Source organism: Haliotis rufescens, unplaced genomic scaffold (genome assembly GCF_023055435.1).
Source record: "Haliotis rufescens isolate VD_foot unplaced genomic scaffold, xgHalRufe1.0.p SCAF_9, whole genome shotgun sequence".
In the NCBI taxonomy this organism is placed as follows: Eukaryota; Metazoa; Mollusca; class Gastropoda; order Lepetellida; family Haliotidae; genus Haliotis; species Haliotis rufescens.
The window spans coordinates 24,425,535-24,444,960 of NW_025964383.1; the positions used below are offsets into that span (position 1 = coordinate 24,425,535).

The 19,426-nt window shown below is 40.0% G+C and overlaps 1 protein-coding gene across 5 annotated transcripts in view; it reads right to left on the reverse strand.

Annotated features, from left to right (window-relative positions):
• LOC124117022 (fibronectin type-III domain-containing protein 3A-like) overlaps window positions 1-19,426 on the reverse strand; it is a 175,147-nt gene that overhangs the window by 77,797 nt on the left and 77,924 nt on the right. Inside the window, exon 1 of one of the 5 annotated variants that reach the window (XM_046478695.2) lies at window positions 19,127-19,256. The exons of 3 other annotated variants lie outside the window; for them this stretch is intronic. In XM_046478695.2, the coding sequence (XP_046334651.2) occupies window positions 19,127-19,205 (79 nt within the window). In that variant the 5' untranslated portion in view covers window positions 19,206-19,256. Of the gene's footprint in view, window positions 1-3,866; window positions 5,379-19,126; window positions 19,257-19,426 lie in introns of those variants that run through there. One more of the 5 variants, XM_046478694.2, reaches the window with a different exon arrangement.

Consider the following 19,426-nt stretch of genomic DNA (forward strand, 5'->3'; position numbering starts at 1 on the left):
GTAACAGAGCATCAATAATTTGTCATTGTATGATGTGAACATAAAATGTATCTAACAGAACTTCAAATATGGGCACTTCTTGGGAGATAAGAGCCACTATTCAAGTGAACAAACCAATGACAGTAAGGCAGCTTGTGGGGAGGGAGTTGGTCGAGAGGGAAAACTACACAGTTCACAAAACAAACATAACTCAGACAGAGATGACCGCCAAGGGTGAAGGAAGACAGCTGTGAACGATTCAAACAAAATAATATAACTGAATTCATAAAAACATCTTTAACAATGTCTTTGAATCTGACCCAAAAGAAAATAATTTTCTTCAAAACACAACAATCTTAATAACTTAGGATAGTTAAAACCTGACGAGAAGATAATCACCTACAATTTTTTATCACTTTCAAAACAACACTTTAAAACCTAAAGAGAAGATAATCGTCTGCAATATTTCATCACTTTCAAAGCAACATACAACATCTTAAAGCATTCACCCATCCTTCATTCCAAGGTAACACAGTCTTTCCCTTTATTTAAGCGCAGTGCAGGGTTACTTTGTCATCACACTGTCTAGGTGTAGTCATGGCCCATCGACAACCATGGTACAGGTGGGCTTAGATTCACTGATAGAGAGGTCTTCATTACCCACATCTTGAGACAGTCAGCCTCCTAGCAGGTAGATAACATCTTAAATGTTGTCAATTACAAAGTTGTACGGGCTTGTCTTTTCTGAATTACTGACTTGGTAAACATTCCTCTTAGCACAGCAGCATCAAATCATCAAGAAGATCTTTATTCATTTCCTTTGAATATTATAAAAGGCCATTTCTCTATATCAATCCCATTCAAGCATAGTTACCTTTCCATGCACAAAATAATCGCATCATAAATGAAAACGATTTTCCCAAAAGAAGCATTTACAAACCAGGAAACTCATCCTGTATGGTAATGTAGGGGGTAGGGACGTAAGGGGTAGGGGTAGGACGTAAGGGGTAGGGGTTGGATTGGCTCGGGGTGTCAAGTGTGTGTGTTGAGTGTGCGCATGTGTGTGGAGTGTGAGTGTGTGTGTTCGAGCGTGCATGTGTGTGTGTTCGAGTGTGCGGAGTGTGTTGAGTGTGGTGCGCATGTGTGTGTGTGTGCGCATGTGTGTTGAGTGTGAGTGTGTGTGTGTAGGTGTGTGTGTGTTGAGTGTGCGTGCACATGTGTGTCGAGTGTGAGTGCATGTGTGCGGAGTGTGTGTGTTCGAGCGTGCGCATGTGTGTGGAGTGTGTGTGCGCATGTGTGTTGAGTGTGAGTGTGTGTATGTAGGTGTGTGTGTGTGTTGAGTGTGCGTGCACATGTGTGTCGAGTGTGAGTGCATGTGTGCGGAGTGTGTGTGTTCGAGCGTGCGCATGTGTGTGGAGTGTGGTGCGCATGTGTGGAGTGTGTGTGCGCATGTGTGTTGAGTGTGAGTGTGTGTAGGTGTGTGTTTGTGTTGAGTGTGCGTGAACATGTGTGTCGAGTGTGGTGCATGTGTTCCAGCGTGCGCATGTGTGTGTGTAGGTGTGTGTGTGTGTTGAGTGTGCGTGCGCATGTGTGTCGAGTGTGAGTGCATGTGTTCGAGCGTGCGCATGTGTGTGTGTAGGTGTGTGTGTGTGTAGGTGTGTGTGTGTTGTGATGGTTTGTGGGTCTCATTTCAATATGTCAATATGTTAAAGTAGGTATCATAAACTATTTCATCATAAAAAAATTCAACATCACAATGTGTTTTGCCCACAGTTGGGCCGGGAAAGGTCTGCACTTTCACATGTTACAAGAGCAATTAATCCAGCCATACAACATCACAATGAGACAAAGGTTTGGTGCAGCATGTTAGGGAGAGCCCTGTGGTCATGTAATGTTACATAATCACACAGCACCCTGACATGTGGGCGTCTCCGCCATCAAGCATGACTAAGCTAGATGTACACCAGGCCTTTCTGGTCAATTGTATGGAAATGACTTAACAATGGTTGTTATGTGGGACATGAATATAGCCTGTCATTGTCTGTGAATGCATCCAAACTACCAAGCTGAAAAAATATGTGCGTTCCGATGACCTGACCTAACCTATATCCTCAGACAACACATATATGCAAAGTATAGTATTATCAAAAACAGTACATTTATGAAATATATTTCCTCCCAACTCCCTCCCATGTGTTATCTAAGCCATGAAATGTGTGAAGACCAGCCATACCCAGGGATCTTATTGTTATCAATGCTATTCTACTGGCAATATTTGAGCGAGTGAGTGAGTGAGTGAGTGAGTTTGATTTTACGCAGCTTTTAGCAATATTCCAGGAATATCACGGCGGGGGACACCAGAAATGGGCTTCACACATTGTACCCATGTCGGGAATCGAACCCGGGTTTTCAGCGTGACGAGCGAACGCTTTAACCACCTGGCTACCCGAACGCCCCTGGCAATATTTGAACATTCAACCACGATAATACTTGGCTATGAAATTTCTTTTTAACATTGATGAACTGTTTCAAGCGAATTTTCAAGTTTTAATTGCAAACTTCATATATGATGATTATCATGAATATATTATGCATCAACTACACCCATTAATCTTACTTTACTGCAAAAGGGGGCAATATCATGGTGTCATAAAACATCCAACATTTCAGCCTCTGAGAAATTACAAGGGCAATAACAGTGATACCTCATAAGACGGTAAAATGTCTCCAAATCAGGTCAGGTTAGATGTAAGGTACTGTACACAAAGTTGGTTTCAAAGGGTGAGTTTCCCCAGGACACACAGTTAATGGTGTACCACCAACAGAGGTTTGTCATCTGATTGTTGTGTAACAGATTATCACCTTCTTTATTGGGCCATAAGCTATCAGTTTCTTTTATGTCTTCTAGTTATGATCTGTCATTGTTGTATGTAAGATCCCCTCAACATTAAAGTACACTCTGCAAATCTAGCCGATTTCCTAGATTTTTATAGTACACAACATGGGCAGATAACTCTGACAACAAAGCAATGGCATGAACAGTTTTGTCACCTGATCAGAATTTAGATTCTGTTCACTAAAAAGTTAAAAAATAAATGTTGCCTTGACTTTACTCACAGAGGTTCCATCCCATTTTGACAGATCAATTTTTTAAAACCACTTAGATATAGAAGTGTACACATATGGCGGCGCGATTAAGATGACACATTTATACATTATCATGTGACTGAACTCTTAAATCTTAAATTTGTTTACAACTACCATATTCGACCTAATAAGCCCTCCACTCTAATAAGCACCTGCAGCGATATTTGCTTATATATTGGCTAGTGAACAATCCCAATTAGCACCCCTTCCGATTGATCAATGTACACAAGACTTATTTATTCGTGTATAATACTCACTCGTGTGTTATATGCCCCCCTAATTATGGGCAATTAGATTCCTGAAAAATATATCTGGCGTATAAACATTTCAGGCTGTCAGCATAAACCACGAAATTTATGATCTTTCAACTCTGTTTTTTTCACCAAAATAATATTCTAATAAGAGACCCCTTTTTCTAATTTTGAGAGCGCCCTTATTAGGGCGAATATGGTATGTTGTACTTGTTTTGCAAATCTCCTATCAACCTGATCTAATTTTTAAAACACATATTACATGTTCACTGACAACACTTTTGAAGATGTGCAATATGCACAAATCATATATTTACAAAACCCGAAATACTGATTCAAATTCAGAATGAATAATTGCGTGCCCTGACTTACATGTTTAAGACAAATAATGACATGTTTAAGACAAATAATGACATGGTTAAGACAACAGGTTCTTTGTTAAAGCTATGTACATCCACTTGATGAATGCACGTGCATGTTTTCACTTACCATAGCCGGTATATTCCTCTATACACAAACTACACATGACTTTAGGTGTAGGGGAGACAGCTTGCTGACAGGGGTCTGTACACTTCATTGAGAAAATAACCTGTTTCTGTCAGTCCAAAGGCAGCTGTGATCTAGCTAAGCAAAATAGCACCGAAGTAAACAGAAAATATGTCAGTATCAACCCTGAACAATCCGAGGAGCGTATGAATTCAACTTGTCAACATCACTGGTGTCTTTTCCAAACTGAGACAATCAGCTTCAGAATGCACCTTATCCATATGATAAAACACCATGGGATGAGAACTATCCTTCAAGTGCATATCACCATTGCAACAATAACGGAGCTATAAACTATGCAACAAAAGGCTTGTGATCTCTCTGATTAATCCGTTATCCCAGGGACCAGTGATGTAATAGCTATCAACTGGTCAAGTGGACACTAGAATTAGCAAGCACTTATCCCCAAGGGGTCAGTGGCACTTTGCATCTGATTGCTGGTGTCTCAAGGCTACACACACATCGGCACAATCTATCAGGTCTCATGTGTTGACCGGTAGTCTGTTTCCTCTTTTCCGTGTCACTTCCGATCACCCCCGCTACCAAGCACCGACATATCCTACCACTTACTTTTCAACTTTTGATTGAGTTACTTCACTGACACATACTAGGCCTTACGTAAAATGTCCACCGAGCCTCCTAAAATGATTCTCAATGAAATTGTTCACCAGTAAACAAGCAGTCAATCTAACAGATGATGCAACTGCTCAGATTAATTAACTGGATCCTGCAGGATGAGTCATGAAAATCTTTGTCAAAATTTCAATGAAATGATTTCCAAAAGTCTTTCATAGTACATCCACGACAACAGTTAAGTGGTGGACGTCAGCAATGTCACATAATTCTCATCTGTGAAATTTTCTCACATCTGTGCCTTGTACATTCAACTTGCAACACAGGAAAAACACTAGGGCCAAATCTGTCCAACTTTTATGTGTCATTTGTTGAAGGGAGAAGCGGACAAAAGCTCACAATAATGTCACGTCCAACATGAACACAAAAGCAAATCCCAGCCGGGCTGTTCTGAACTCAATTGCTGGCTAAATCGGTAAATGTCGTCTGTTAATGAGAAGCAAACTGGAAAGTGCTGGAGGATGTAAGTAAAAGCTTCCTTGCTGGCATAATGAGGTGCTCATACACACTGCCAGCCAGTGGCGATGAGAAAAACTCCTGCCGACTGTTAGCAACGCCCAAGACAATGAAAGTGAGAAGACAGAGATTCGTAAAGATATTCCCTCCTCCCCTGTGCAGGCAGGCAGGCAGGCTCACTGTAGCTAGTCCCGTCTGATGACCTAGACACAGCTCTCATATATATACTTATTCACACGATCTCTCACTCATTCCAGGCTACTTACAATACAGGCAGATGGAATAAAAATCAACGTTTTTAGCTTGAAGCAAGCAATTTGAAGACTTTACCCACAACTGGGACTTGCTAGGAGCCAGTCTCCACCACTCCAAAATCTCATTTACTTTTTCTACCACAATTTTTCGATCCAAACTGCAACCATATGTACAGCATTACTCAGTCTACGGGGCAGCTGAAATTCTTTCTAGAGTCAACCCTGTTCTTATAAAAGAAAATAAACAACGTCTTGGGATTTCCACGCTTCATTCTCAAATCCAATGTTACTTCCCCATTATTACGACACATGTGTTTCTCATTTTCCCCTGAGCAGGGTCAGAGAATCAGCTTAAGTCTCCACCACCTTTCTTCAAGGTACACAATACATGGCAACAATAACAGAAGAGTTAAAACAGGCTTACATAACAGGACAAGCGCTATAGTGAGGAGATGTTATAATGGAGAAGGCAGTTGAGGGGGAAGCAGTCTGCTGGCCCTGCAAGTTTGCAGTGTAACTTGATGCCAGGGCCCCTCTGTCTGTGCTGAGAGATCTACACCCCTCCAGTTCAGTCAGCATCTAAACTGATGGTGTTTATATTCCTCCCAGCCAAGATGGACCATGTGGCCTGGCCCACTTGTTGATAAAAACCACCGAGGTCAGCCAGCCACTTCCTATGCACTAAAACCCACTGTGAAATCATCATCTTTAGGATCGCTCAGCCATGAAAATGTGGCTTGATAGCTGTGAAGACTCAAGGATAATAATACTATGCCATAATGTTCTTGTATCAAAGGGCTAATGCTTTGCTTTGTACACTGGCTTGTCTAATAAGCTTCAATTTGGCACAGTAAGTCACTTCCGTGGTGCCCTAACTAAAACCACTAAACTTTCTCTGGTGAGTGAGTGATGCATTCATCAGTTTCATCCTCTCAGTGACCCAGGTTTAAATACTAGCAACATCAGAGCACAAAGAGGAGTTATGCATCATTTCTAGCTATCCATAAAGTTCACTCTCGCTAAGCTCGCTACATAACACTTTAAGCCTATTCCTCCAAAATACTGAAGTGAAGTTTTGCCTTCAGGAATCTCTGGAGTATCATATGTTTCCAATCACAACATTATCGAAAAAATACTTTTACATCAATGATGCTCATGAATTAAAACTGATCTCTTCTCATATCAATATCATGTTCACATGGTTTAGAAAACATGCAATCTGAAAATAATTCTGCAGGTTATTATCAATGTCTGTCCCTCTGGGCCGAGTTGTGTCATCTGTAATGTTTTGGGCCGATTTAACTAACATGAAGAAATAGCACTTGACAAAACTTGATAAGAGTTATAACATTAAGTATATTGCTTTCTCCCTTTCAGCTGAAATATATTTCATTTCTATTCAACTTGCAAGAAAAATATCATCACATCGTATCCACTTCACCAAGCTAAGGCTGAGTGATCGAAGACTTAAAATTGAACTGGGTAGAGCGAGTGAGTATGGTTTTACGCTGATTTAAGCAATTTTGCAGCAATACCATGGCGGAAATTGGGCTTCACACATTGCAAACAAACTAAAAGGTACACTCTCCCCACCAGACTGAGTGAGTGTGAGTGAGTATGTTTTACGCCGCTTTTAGCAATATTCCAGCAATATCACGATGGGGGACACCGGAAATGGGCTTTACACATTGTACCCATGTCGGGGATCGAACCCTGGTCTTCAGCGTGACGAGCAAACGCTTTAACCACTAGGCTACCCGACCGCCCCCCCCACCAGACTGAGATACATGCAGCACATAGTGTTGTCAACAAATAATCAACTGCTATTTTTGTAGGCGTTTTTGAAACCTCTACATCAAACAAGTCAAGTGAAACTGGATTCCATGGCAGAAATTGCAAAGTCTGCAAATAGCAACTGCACCACTTGCCCCCCCACCCCCCCTGACGTTGATATGATAACAGATGGACCGACAGTGAAATATGCAGAGATCAATGTTCTAAAACCAGGGAGCAAATCTTTTAAACCATGTATCTTTTCCTTTTAAAACACACCACAAATATGTCCAAACTGCTTTGCCAGGGAGCTAATATTAAAACTCTTCAAAACCTCCAGGCAATGTGAAAATACAATTTGAACACAAAAATGGTAAAAACAAGCACAATTACTCTAAATTTTGACACTAATTGTCACGAAACTTCTTGGAAAAATACCCCTGCTGGAGTCGCTGACTGTGAAAGAAAACAACCTTGTAGAGAGAGAAAACAGATTGGCGTTCACAGAGTACTTCTTGTTCTCCAGTGTTCAGCAACAGTGACAGTCAGGCACAAGATGAGAGGCTTTTGAGAAGGGGTTTAAAAAAACGGGGGGGGGGGGGGGGGGGGGGGGAGAAAAAGACAAAGCCAAAGTTGAAAGATGTCCCAGGTATCCCCACATGTGAAATTCCATTTGCCTGAAGAGAACCACTGACCAACATGAAAAGTGTGTGCAGATGATCAGGGCTTGAAATATATATAATATTGTTGTTTCAGCTTCTGGCTATATGACAGTTATCACACACACAAAAATGACAGTTGGCTAGCCTAGTGGTCAATGTGTCGTCTCAAAGATCAAAGTGGTCAAAGTGTCATCGTGATGAGGGCTGGGTTCGATTCCCATCAAGGATGATGTAACACTGGAAACCAAATCTAGGTGTCTCCAGCAACATTAGGTCAAGCGCACCACACTCACTTAAAATGTAAATTTAGTCTGAGATGAATGTTGTTAGCTATATTAGCTTACTAGACAAAAACTTTTTTTAAAAATTTACTAAACGCAGACTTCTGACTTTTAGTGGTCACAGATACCGACTGCCCTTATGAATATTTTGCAGCAGTCTTTAAAAAGAAGACTTTCAACAAAACTGACAACTTTCATTGATTTTCCTTTTTGCCATTCCAAACTGAAATAGTTCATCTAAGAATGTTGCATTTTCTGATAAGCTCCCATTACTGAATGTGCAACACATCTGCCAAACGATCTAATTTCTAGCCAAGTGATATCATTATCTGAAAGTGAATGTTCTTTTTTATACCTAAATAAACAATAACATGATCCTATTCAATTAACTTCTGTCCTCTCTGAGACGAAATTGGAGCATTGCATAATTTGACATAGCACTAATGGTTGTCAATTACAGCAAGGGCAACAACAAGCTCTCATGTGTGGAACACAAACCCAGTCACTCACACTTAGTCATCTGCTGGCTAATTATCCCTGATACCTCCTAGGGTGTCCGGTAACAGTAAACAATGAGACCTCCTCCCAAATCTACAAGTACACCCAGCTGAAATGTATTTGGGGAATGCAAACATGGTAATTGCTGGGAGGGCAAATCCAAGATGTCAGCCTCAGTGTCCATTTGCATGTATCCACTGCATACATTACTGATGCCGAGGCACTGTCTCCGGTTGGCATGGTGATCACAAGAAACAATGGAATTAATTTGGAAACTCTTTCTGAGACATCGAAATATCTTTCAGGTGCATTTAGAAGCCGTAGCATCAATGGAGACAGGATTGACAACATCTTCCCCAAGCAAGGGAGTTAACTGGCTACATATGTCCAGTTTCCACCCTTGCCCAACTAGACTGGAATTTCTGGGGTATTATGAGTTATATCTCTTCCATGTCCCTCCTATTTAGAAACCCTTGGATCAATGAAGATAGGATTGACATGGATTTGATCTTCTTTTATGACGTTACGAGACAAGTATTCATACATGCTTCATAAAGGTGCTAGGCCCTCAACCAAACTATTGTGTTTAAATAATGGATTTTAACTTCTTTTACTCTTTAATTATGACGTTCCAAGGTGAGTACTCATACCTGCTTCAAAAATACTACAAAATATGATATAATATTGTCAAAAATGTGACAGAAGATTTTCTTTTCATAATATGTTAACATTTAGCAATAATGTATTGTATCACACTTTTTATGCATGTTATATATTTCAATAATTACACTTGTCCGCAGTCTGTATACATGTTGATGGAAAGTTGGACAATGACTTTTGCCTCATCCATTTGACCTTTTAATATTAATAAAATATGTTTAAAACAAACAAAAACATAACAATAATGTACATTTAATTCTCAAGTACTTGTCCTATGCCATGACTCTGGAATTTTTATATATAAAAAGCCTTGCTAAACCATGTCTAGTTTCATGATTCCACATATGAAAACAGCAGAAGAAGAAATTCCAATTTGTTTAAAGAAATGTTTTCACAGACTAAGTATCAGTCTACTAAAATACATGTAACTGAAACAATTACTTCCAATGCAAATATTTTTTTGATATATGTAATATATGACATATCGCTATTGCTCATCCAAAGCGAGATCCACCATTGCCCACTCAACTCACGGGGAAATACTGACGATCAAGCATTTACCTCGCTACTGAAATCCACCAGGCGTGTTAATTTCCTACCTAGAAAAGACAGACAATCAAGTAATCTACATTCCAACTCCATTCATCAGCACACTTAACTTTTGACATTTCCAAAATTTAACATGCATGACATTTCAGCCGATTACATTTTTTAGAATCAAATTTGCAAGACAAAATGCAAACCATTTTTGGTGAAGTCAGCTTTATTGCGATTGAGTAAAGGACACTGAGAAAATGTTATACCGAAAAAACAATCAAAAACCTTTCATTGGAAAATCCTTAAACACCATTGTGTAGGAGGGTTAGAATGCTTCACAGCGCTCTCGTGGTTGGTTGCTGTTTCTGAAGTTCGAAATTTCTGAATGACTTACAAAAACATTTCTTTCTTGGACAAAGTGTGATTCAAAATGAGGTTGAGATGAATCAATACTGATATAGATTTGGAATCAAAAGAATAATTATTTCGAACGTTCAAGAAGATTCACGTATATTCATATCTCAAATGAACAGCAAAAATAATCATTTTGTATAGACCTTCTCCGTCTCTGTGGGAAGGTACATACGTGATGTGGGGGTTGTTTTGCCGGTGCTGATGATGGGGTGTCGGGATGGAGTTGTTGGAGGTTTGGGTAGTCGTGTTTGTGTTGAAACATTGGAACTCATCCGAGGGTCGCGTGTGGGTGGTCGGATTTGAAATATGATAAGATACAATCAGTTTATAGAAATTTTAACATTTACATACATGACGTAGTGAATGAATCAATTTTTAATGCACTTAATGAGTGAGTGAGGGTGGTTTTACACTGCTTTTATCAATAATGCAGCAATATCACGGCAAGAACAATATAAACAGGGCTTCACACATTGTACCATGTCGGATATCGAACCAGGGCTTTGTTTGTTGGTTGGTTGTTTAACCCTGCACTCAACAATACTCCAACTATATGACGGAGGTTTGTAAATAATCAAGTCTGGACCAAATAATCCAGTGATTGACATCACAAGCATCGATCTACGCAGTTAGGATACAATGACATGTATCAACCAAGTCAGCAAGCCTGACCACCCGATCCCATTAGTCGCCTCTTATGACAAGTATAGTTGCCATTTACGGCAAGCATGGGTTGCTGAGGGCCTATTCTGCAATTGGTGTGACAAGCAAACACCTCGGCTACCCCATCCCCGCCTATAATAACAACAATAATGTGCTGACATAATCATGAATGATTGTCCAGATCTTTGATGTGAGATAATGATACTGCACTTTGCAATCTAAGGATATTATTCCAAGCATGTTTGGGAGCTGCTACGGTTCTTGTATTATAGTACATGTGCAATATAGCTGCATAAACCACATTCCTCACATAATTACATGAAATGAATTCCTTCACCTATGTCACCCAGCAGCCAAGCTACATCCCACACAGCCAACAGGAACTTTTCAATAGCACTTAATTAAAGGCCAAATTCACCAGGGCTTTGTGCATTCTTCCCACCGACAAGGGTTCACACCTTAAAGAACAGGACAGTGCAACTCGTAATAGATCAGGGGAAACAATTGACTAAATGGCAAAAAACCTGTCACGTCAAGCTTTTTTAACAATTATCACAATTCTTGTTTACAGTTAATGAATTCTCAGCTCCCTGGAGACCATACAACCCATGCTGCTTGTGAGGTGGTTAACAATCACATTGCCATCTCATCCTACCGGGTACCCATTTGCTGCTGGGTGAACAGAGTCACCTTGGGACACATCACATGTAACAGACCGCCTCCGTGGTCTCGTGGTAGAGCGTCCGCCCGGAGAGCGGAAGGTCCGCGGTTCGATCCCCGGCCGCATTATACCCAAAGACGTTAAAAAGATGGTACTTGTTGTTACCCTGTCTGGCGCTCGGCATTAAGGGGCTAAAACAAGGACTGGTTGGCTCGGGGTCAGTATACTGTGTCTGAGTGGGGTATTCATGTTAAACTGCGGCATGGTACCTCAATGAGCTAGCACTATAAATCGGCATCAGTCCGGACTAGTACAAGCCGCCACACAAACACACACACGTACATGCATGTGGCTATAGAAGTGCAATAATCTTGGCACGACATTAAACCCCATTTCACCTCACCACCACCACATGTAATAGCAACAGGTACTTCAGTGTGGAGCAGGACCGAAGCCTTAGAAACTCTCATGAGTCAATCGCACTCACAGCCACCCATCCACCTACTCTCCACGACCAAAAAACCTGATATCACAAACGAAATCAATGCATATGAATGAAGTACAGCTTGCCCACGTGTTACTAACAAGGATCGTGACCTCTCTACCTCTGACACAATAGAACGTATCTCAATAAGTATATGTCTACTTGAGAATATTCCCTGAATCGGAAATACCCACATTGTATTTCCTGCCAGCTATCAAGGCAGTTTCCTGTATACATTTACTCTGCAGAGCTATTGACAACGTTTATATCCAAATGACTGTGTGTATCAGTGAACACATGTTGACTGGCAAGTTACACAAATGCTGGACAAACTGTCTTCTCTTACCACTATAATTTCTGATGACGGCCAGATACAAACAGATTATTTTTTTAAAGAAGCTATCCACTCTTAGCTTGGTTCTTGTGGAACACTCAAACTCGCCCATATTCCAGCTATAAGATAAGATAATAAGGCAGTGATAAATCTACAAATTTAACTACCTGAGTCCTGGGACTCACTGAACTGACTATTTATGAGTCCAATCTGAAATATACGAGTCCCTTTGAAACTTTAATGAGTCCCAATTTATGATCATTATTATTATATGCCTGGTTTAGGTACTATTTTGGAAATTTCTGCACTTAGTGTTTTGTGTCATGCCATTTGTTTTACCATTTTCGGTGCAAAGCTTGCAATACATGAAGTCGCTTTCCTTATCGTATATCAACCACGAGCGGTGTGCAGTTAGCCAATTTGACTGGAATGTTCTTACTTTCTGTTTTCTGACAGGTTCATTGGCTGACTGAGACTCGCCGTGCTCAGTTTCTCTTGTCTCAATTGTATCATTCTGACCAAACAACGATGACAAAGTTTTTTAAGAATGTGACAGCTTTGCTACCATTCTCGGCGGCACGTCGACTGCTAGACAAATTATCAACAACATTAACCGAAGTCATATACAAGCTTGCTTACGATTGGTCACTTGCTTATTGACAACCAATCAGCTCACGCGTTTTAAAGAAAAAACGTCGCACATGCGTATAAAGTTACTTTTAGACCGGGGCTTTCCATGGAAAATCGATTGACCAAAATCTCGTTTATGCACGCATTTAGACAAAAGAAAACTTCGTTAAAAATGTTGATATTGATTTTCCACAAAAAAAGGACATTAGTGTTTCATGAAAACCTTGTGTCCAAAAGGACGTACGTATAAAAAAAATATGGGTCCTGTCAGAATTTAATGCTTCAGAGACGCGAGACGCAAGACGTGGGGGTAGATTTATCCCTGATAAGGGTGTGTGGTATTACTGGTACACCGGTATATTGTGGTGCAAATCTTCAGCAATACGTATTACAATATGTTTGTTAATGTAGCAATATATGGGGGCAAATATAAATACAGTCAAGTCTCGTTGAACCGACCCTCGTTAATCCGACACTAATGATGGGAACAGATTAAATCAGTGCTATTTAGACCCGTTAATTCAACAGTCTCGCACTCCGACTCCAACACCCCTTATTTGCAACAAATTACCAAAATCACTCATTAATCAGTCTTGTAAATCCGACAGTGATCAGATCAACATACTCCGTGGTCATCTGCCCGCGAGTTCACAGCCTGTGTTTTGATGTGAGAAGAGTCGGCTAGTAGCTGCATTATTACAACGGCTGCAGAGATAAACTTGCTTAACAACAAGTATTTGTCACAGAGTGACGAAATATCCCCCGCCATATACACCATAGTACCAAATATGAAGACAATCCAGCGATTAGTTCTTGAGATATTGTGGCAACACCGTTTTCCAACTCCAAAAACAGATTTGCCTGCTGTGACCTTGAAAATGGGGTCAAGGTCACCAAATCTGACAGGTGTATGCGGTGTCTGTATATACACTATAGTTCCAAATATGAAGACAATCCAGCGATTAGTTCTTGAGATATCGCGGCAACACCGTTTTCTAACTCCAAAAGCAGATTTGCCTGCTGTGACCTTGAAAATGGGGTCAAGGTCACCAAAACCGACTGGTGTCTGCGGTGTCTGTATATACACCATAGTTCCAAATATGAAGACAATCGAGAGGTTTAGTTCTTGAGATATCACGGCAACACCGTTTTCCAACTCTAAAAGCAGATTTGCCTGCTGTGACCTTGAAAATGGGATCAAGGTCACCAAGACCGACTGGTGTCTGCGGAGTCTGTATATACACCATAGTTCCAAATATGAAGACAATCCAGTGTTTAGTTCTTGAGATATCGCGCCAACACCGTTTTCCAACTCTAAAAGCAGATTTGTCTGCTGTGACCTTGAAAATGGGATCAAGGTCACCAAAACCGACTGGTGTCTGCGAAGTCTGTATATACACCATAGTTCCAAATATGAAGACAATCCAGTGTTTAGTTCTTGAGATATCGCGGCAACAAACAGGTGGGACGTACGGACGGACGTACGGACGGACGGACAGACGGACGTACGGACGTACGTACGGACGGTCGTGAATACTATATCCCCCGCTTCGCGCTTTCGCGCGGCGGGGGATAATAAACAATTAATGCTTTAAATAAAGACAACAGGATTAATCACATGCTTAGATTACCTCAATATCATTAAAGTTTTTTTCGCGAACTATGACCGACCAATTAAATGACTAACAGGAAGTCAACGTTAGCCACTTAGAAAGCAGTTTTCTTAAGCTTTTTACAATATTTTGAATAAGTCATACAGTCCGTAACAGTTGTTTTGTATTGAGCTTTAGAGGTTGCATGATTAGATAACATATTCCGTTACCAATGTAACATATAAAAGTATGAATATTTCATTTCTATTTTTTTCATTACATGTTTGTATTGTTATCTATCGTGCAGCTGTCCGATTTTCAATCACGAACATTGATACTACTTAATTTCGTTTATCCGACATACTCGTTAATCCGACATAATCATATTCAACCAACCATGTCGGATTAACAGGACTTGACTGTAAGAATATTTATGTGTTCCTAATCAATATGGAGATGGAAAATAGTATCTTTCTGATACAACAGCCCTATAAGATAAGATAATATCTATTGCAGAAAAACACTCCATTACGGAACAGATGCAATATCTAAATGACAAAACATTATCATCCATCCATCCATCCATCCATCCACAGGGTTCACTCTAGGAATTTTCTGATATGGACCCTTTATGAGAAAACTCCATATATTCCAGAGGTACACCCACACCCACATCCATCCAACTATCCATCCATCCATCCATGAATGAAAATAGTATGAAGTCATCGGCAAACAACAAATAACACATGATGAAACCATCAAGCGTTAAATTATTACTATCAGATATGCTACATGACAAGGGCCGGTATATAATCGAGTATGGGCTAGACATCCAGTGATTAATATCATGAGCAACAATCCATTCCCCAGGGGTACAATGCCTATCAACCACTATAAACTAAGCCTGACAACCTGATCTATTTAGTCACCTCTTATGACCATCATGCTGGGAACCAAGACAAACTCTGATCCCAATTGAAGTTAGAGTGAGTGAGTTGGGTTTAACGCCGCTTTTAACAGTATTCCAGTTATATCACAGCGTGTCAGCTTAATGTGGGAGGAAAGCCCGAAGTGATGCAGGCCTCAGACGTTTACCACTCCGGTGAAACCCACGAGCACGGGTATGGTGCTGACAAACCTAGAAACATAACCGGGGCGAACCGGGATTCGAACCCACAATCATAGGTTTCTGGCGTGCCCAAGGGACGCAACTCTGCACAGCGAATCGCGGCACCTTAGACGACTGGGCCACCCGTGCCCCCAACTGAAGTTAGAAACAAACCAGGTCAAATCACTTTGCTTGAAACAATAGCAGGTAACATACTTTCCATTAACGGACATATAAAACACTCAATTCCACAACACTGTTCAAAATAAAGTCAAGGCCACACTTAATTTTATAATAGTATGAAGTCTTTATGTTTACAGATTATCGCCAGGACATCGAAAGAGAATACATCAGGGCTTGTGATTGTTCTTGGGAGTGATTAGTTAATTCAATAAGTAATAGTTTAACAATACAGCGATACAGTTTTGTATCCTAATACGACGCCCATGATACAATATCGGGCTGGGACGAGTCCAAATTTACTACCCGGGCACGCACCCCCATTACCCGACCCTACCAAGGTACTGCTGAAGGTCTCAAGAGATAGGTACAAAATGTCCGAATGGGAATAGCTTGACCGTAGCCCTGGACAAAATGTATTTAGATATACTTATAAAACGATCTGGTCCTGCATACACTGAAGTTGACTAAAGTTTTATCGTAATTCAAACATATAAAAGTCAGAAGGAATGGGTGCATAGTCAGAAAGAAATGCGAACATTAGCAACTTGTAGTGTCACCATATAGTTCTAGATCATTTCTGTCATTAAACAGTATATCACATGACTAGCCGAGGGACTGGGTAGTCCTTTGGGTACCTGGGCCCTTCTCAGTACCCACCCGACCCGAGTACCCGAGTTACCCGTCCCAGCCCTAATACAATACATAGACTTATAACCCTTGTAACACAACACATAACATTACAAGTAGTCCTGCACCATGACCGTAGAATACATTTATTTTATGAAAAAATAATAATCTAGAAATGCATACAAAAGCAAGTCTAGCCAGCTCAGGCTAGCTCTATTCTAAAATCAGCATAGGGATTTTTTTTAAAAAAATTAGAGTCAAGAAGGATATTGTGTAATATAAGATTTCAGAGACTAAATGTTAGTCTACATTACAAGTTATATTGGAGTAAAAACCTGTGAATAAAAACAGAAACTGTTCAACAACCAGCTTACATAGATTCTCTAGTATATATCATTTGGCTACCAATAGAATAACATTCACAGTGCCCTCTGCTACCCTACAATATCCCATTTTAAATGTCTGAAAATTACAAACAAATGATTCAGGGCTGTGATTCACCTGCAAAAAGAAAGAATATCAACTTATGAAAGCAAAGCACTGTATTGGGATACAAATCATATCACACCCTCAGTATTGGAAGATGTATCGTATCGCGACCCCACATTGTCACACCTCTACAATTAAGTGGTGCAAAGAATACAGCACTGTTTGCAAGGAAGAATATCTAATACCTTTATGTTTTGATTAATTGATGTTTGTCAGAGCAGGGCAAGTTGTCTTTAATTTCACCATAAGTATTGCAGTCAACAGCATTAGCCATTGACTAACATTTAGTCTCAGAAATGAAAATATTTTGAGATTTGTTTTTGTCATTTAATATATAATAGAAATAAGCCAATACCGATGAAACCTAGACTTGCCAAAGTGTTGTAGACTTTCTTGGCAGTTTCTGAATATTATTGTTTCAAGGTCTGTACAAGAGACTGACTTTAGCCACCAGCCTAGAAGATAGCGTTAGAAATTGGCACTAGTCCTGTAGTCCTTACCAAACTGCCCAATAGTAAAGGTATCCTAAGGACTAGCAGAAATTGGCCCATTTTAAGGGTTTTGCTATATGTTATCATTATAAGGACTAGTGGACAAAAACTGTTAGTTTCTAACCCTGGTTACTAGATCCTGCATAGACCTGACATTGTAAATGAGAGCCCTGTGACTTAACAGCAAAGTCTATTTAAAGTTTCCTGGAAATGTAGTCCAGGCTGAAAATCCCCTATATGTACAAAAAAAAGGCTGATATTAACGTCCTTCTACATCCTAGAATGGGTAATCCTCCAACAAAGAAAAACTTTGACCCTGCTCAATCTATGCACTTAAGACTCCCATCACTTATCTATGACAAGAGGATATCTAGCAAACTCCCTGCTAAGAAAGACCCACGTTATCAGTCTCCCCACCACCACCTCCACAGATGTCAGGGCCAAGTGATACCAACTCACAGCCTTATAAACAATACTTCGCCATTGTCAAAATCAGTTGATTACACTGACAGAAACATGGATAATTATCTGTGCTGCAGGAAGCAGCACTTGATTGACCATTCCTAGCGCTGCAGGGGGAAGCATATTACCTTCGGTTTAATTACATGCACACGTGTCTAACACAACGCTCACCAACCTGACAACAATGTGTGTCTATCGCATATATCTTAGCCTGTGAATTGCAGAGCCAAACTCAAAAATCTTCGTCTCGGAAGTCTCTTAACATTTACTTAGGACTCCCATTTTTATGCTTCTAGAGTGAGTTTGAAGCTTGTGGTTCTGACGATATTATCACACTTGTGATTACATGTTCATCTGCCTAACTCTGCACACAGAAAAATGATGAGAGGTTTTACCATGCTGTCATTAACCTGTCTTAGGCTACACCAAATTAGGCATTTGTTTTTCATTCAGATTTATTTTCTATGTGAGGACACAGAGTATGAATTGGTCTCATTTTGATGAAAACATTAATATAATTTCTGATGTTTTATTAATTTTCTTTTCATCTCAGAAACAGATGGACTATACATCATAATTATAACTGATTCATCTTTCTCCAGAGCTTTTTACTCAGCAGAGAGATTGTTTTCACTAACCTATTGCCAATACGTTTGAGGCAATTTAAGATAGATAACTTGGTATGACTCATTACAGATTCCAGTAAATAAATACTTTATTTCAAAGGGAATCATATTTTCAAAAAATGAAACAAACAGAAATCGATTAACCATAAATCAAAACCTTTACACACATCCTACAAGCTGAAAAAAGGCATTAATTGATATTTGAAAATTGATGAGGAAAAAATATTTCAACACATTTTGTTTTCAATCGATAATACAATGAAATGGAATGTTGGCTACACAGTTTAGCCCTAAGGAAGTGTTAGAACTTGACATGACAGCTTCATTAGCCATGCAGTGTTGCAGTGAGAAGCATTTACTCGTCCTGATGACGTTACCTCAACTTAAAATTGTTACATTACTGGGCAGTGGAAAAGTGGGTGTTGTCCCCTGGTGGCAACAAGTACTGACAAACCATAGTGTTTTGAACCACAAATAACCACATTTCATGACTGTTAAGCAATATTCCAGTGCATGTCATTCAGGCAAGAAAATTCAAAGTCAGCAATACATGTGGTCTTCTACTTCAGTTGCCATTTGAAATTTTACTAGACACAGGCCTGTGGGCTAGCATTGTTACCTAACACTGCTCTAATGTTACACAGGTATAAGAACACAGACATGACAGAAGTGAGTTGATGCTTACAATTCTCTGCGCCAAGAGGCAGTTGTTGTATAGCAATGTAACAGAAACAGCCAGCTTTCTCCTCAAAAGTATCCTCCATGTTGCCCAGCCAAGGACCAGTGTAATTACTGCCACAATTACCCCAGTTTGATTAGCAGCCTGCTGATCACTTCAACATCTCCATGTACAAGGAGGTCAAGAGGTGAACTCGCACTTATGAATATCATTAACTTTATCTTGCAACACTAGAGGTACTGTTGTAGCTGTTGTTTTAAACTGTTCCTCCTTTAGGAAAGTACTCAGCATGCTTTATGTGATACA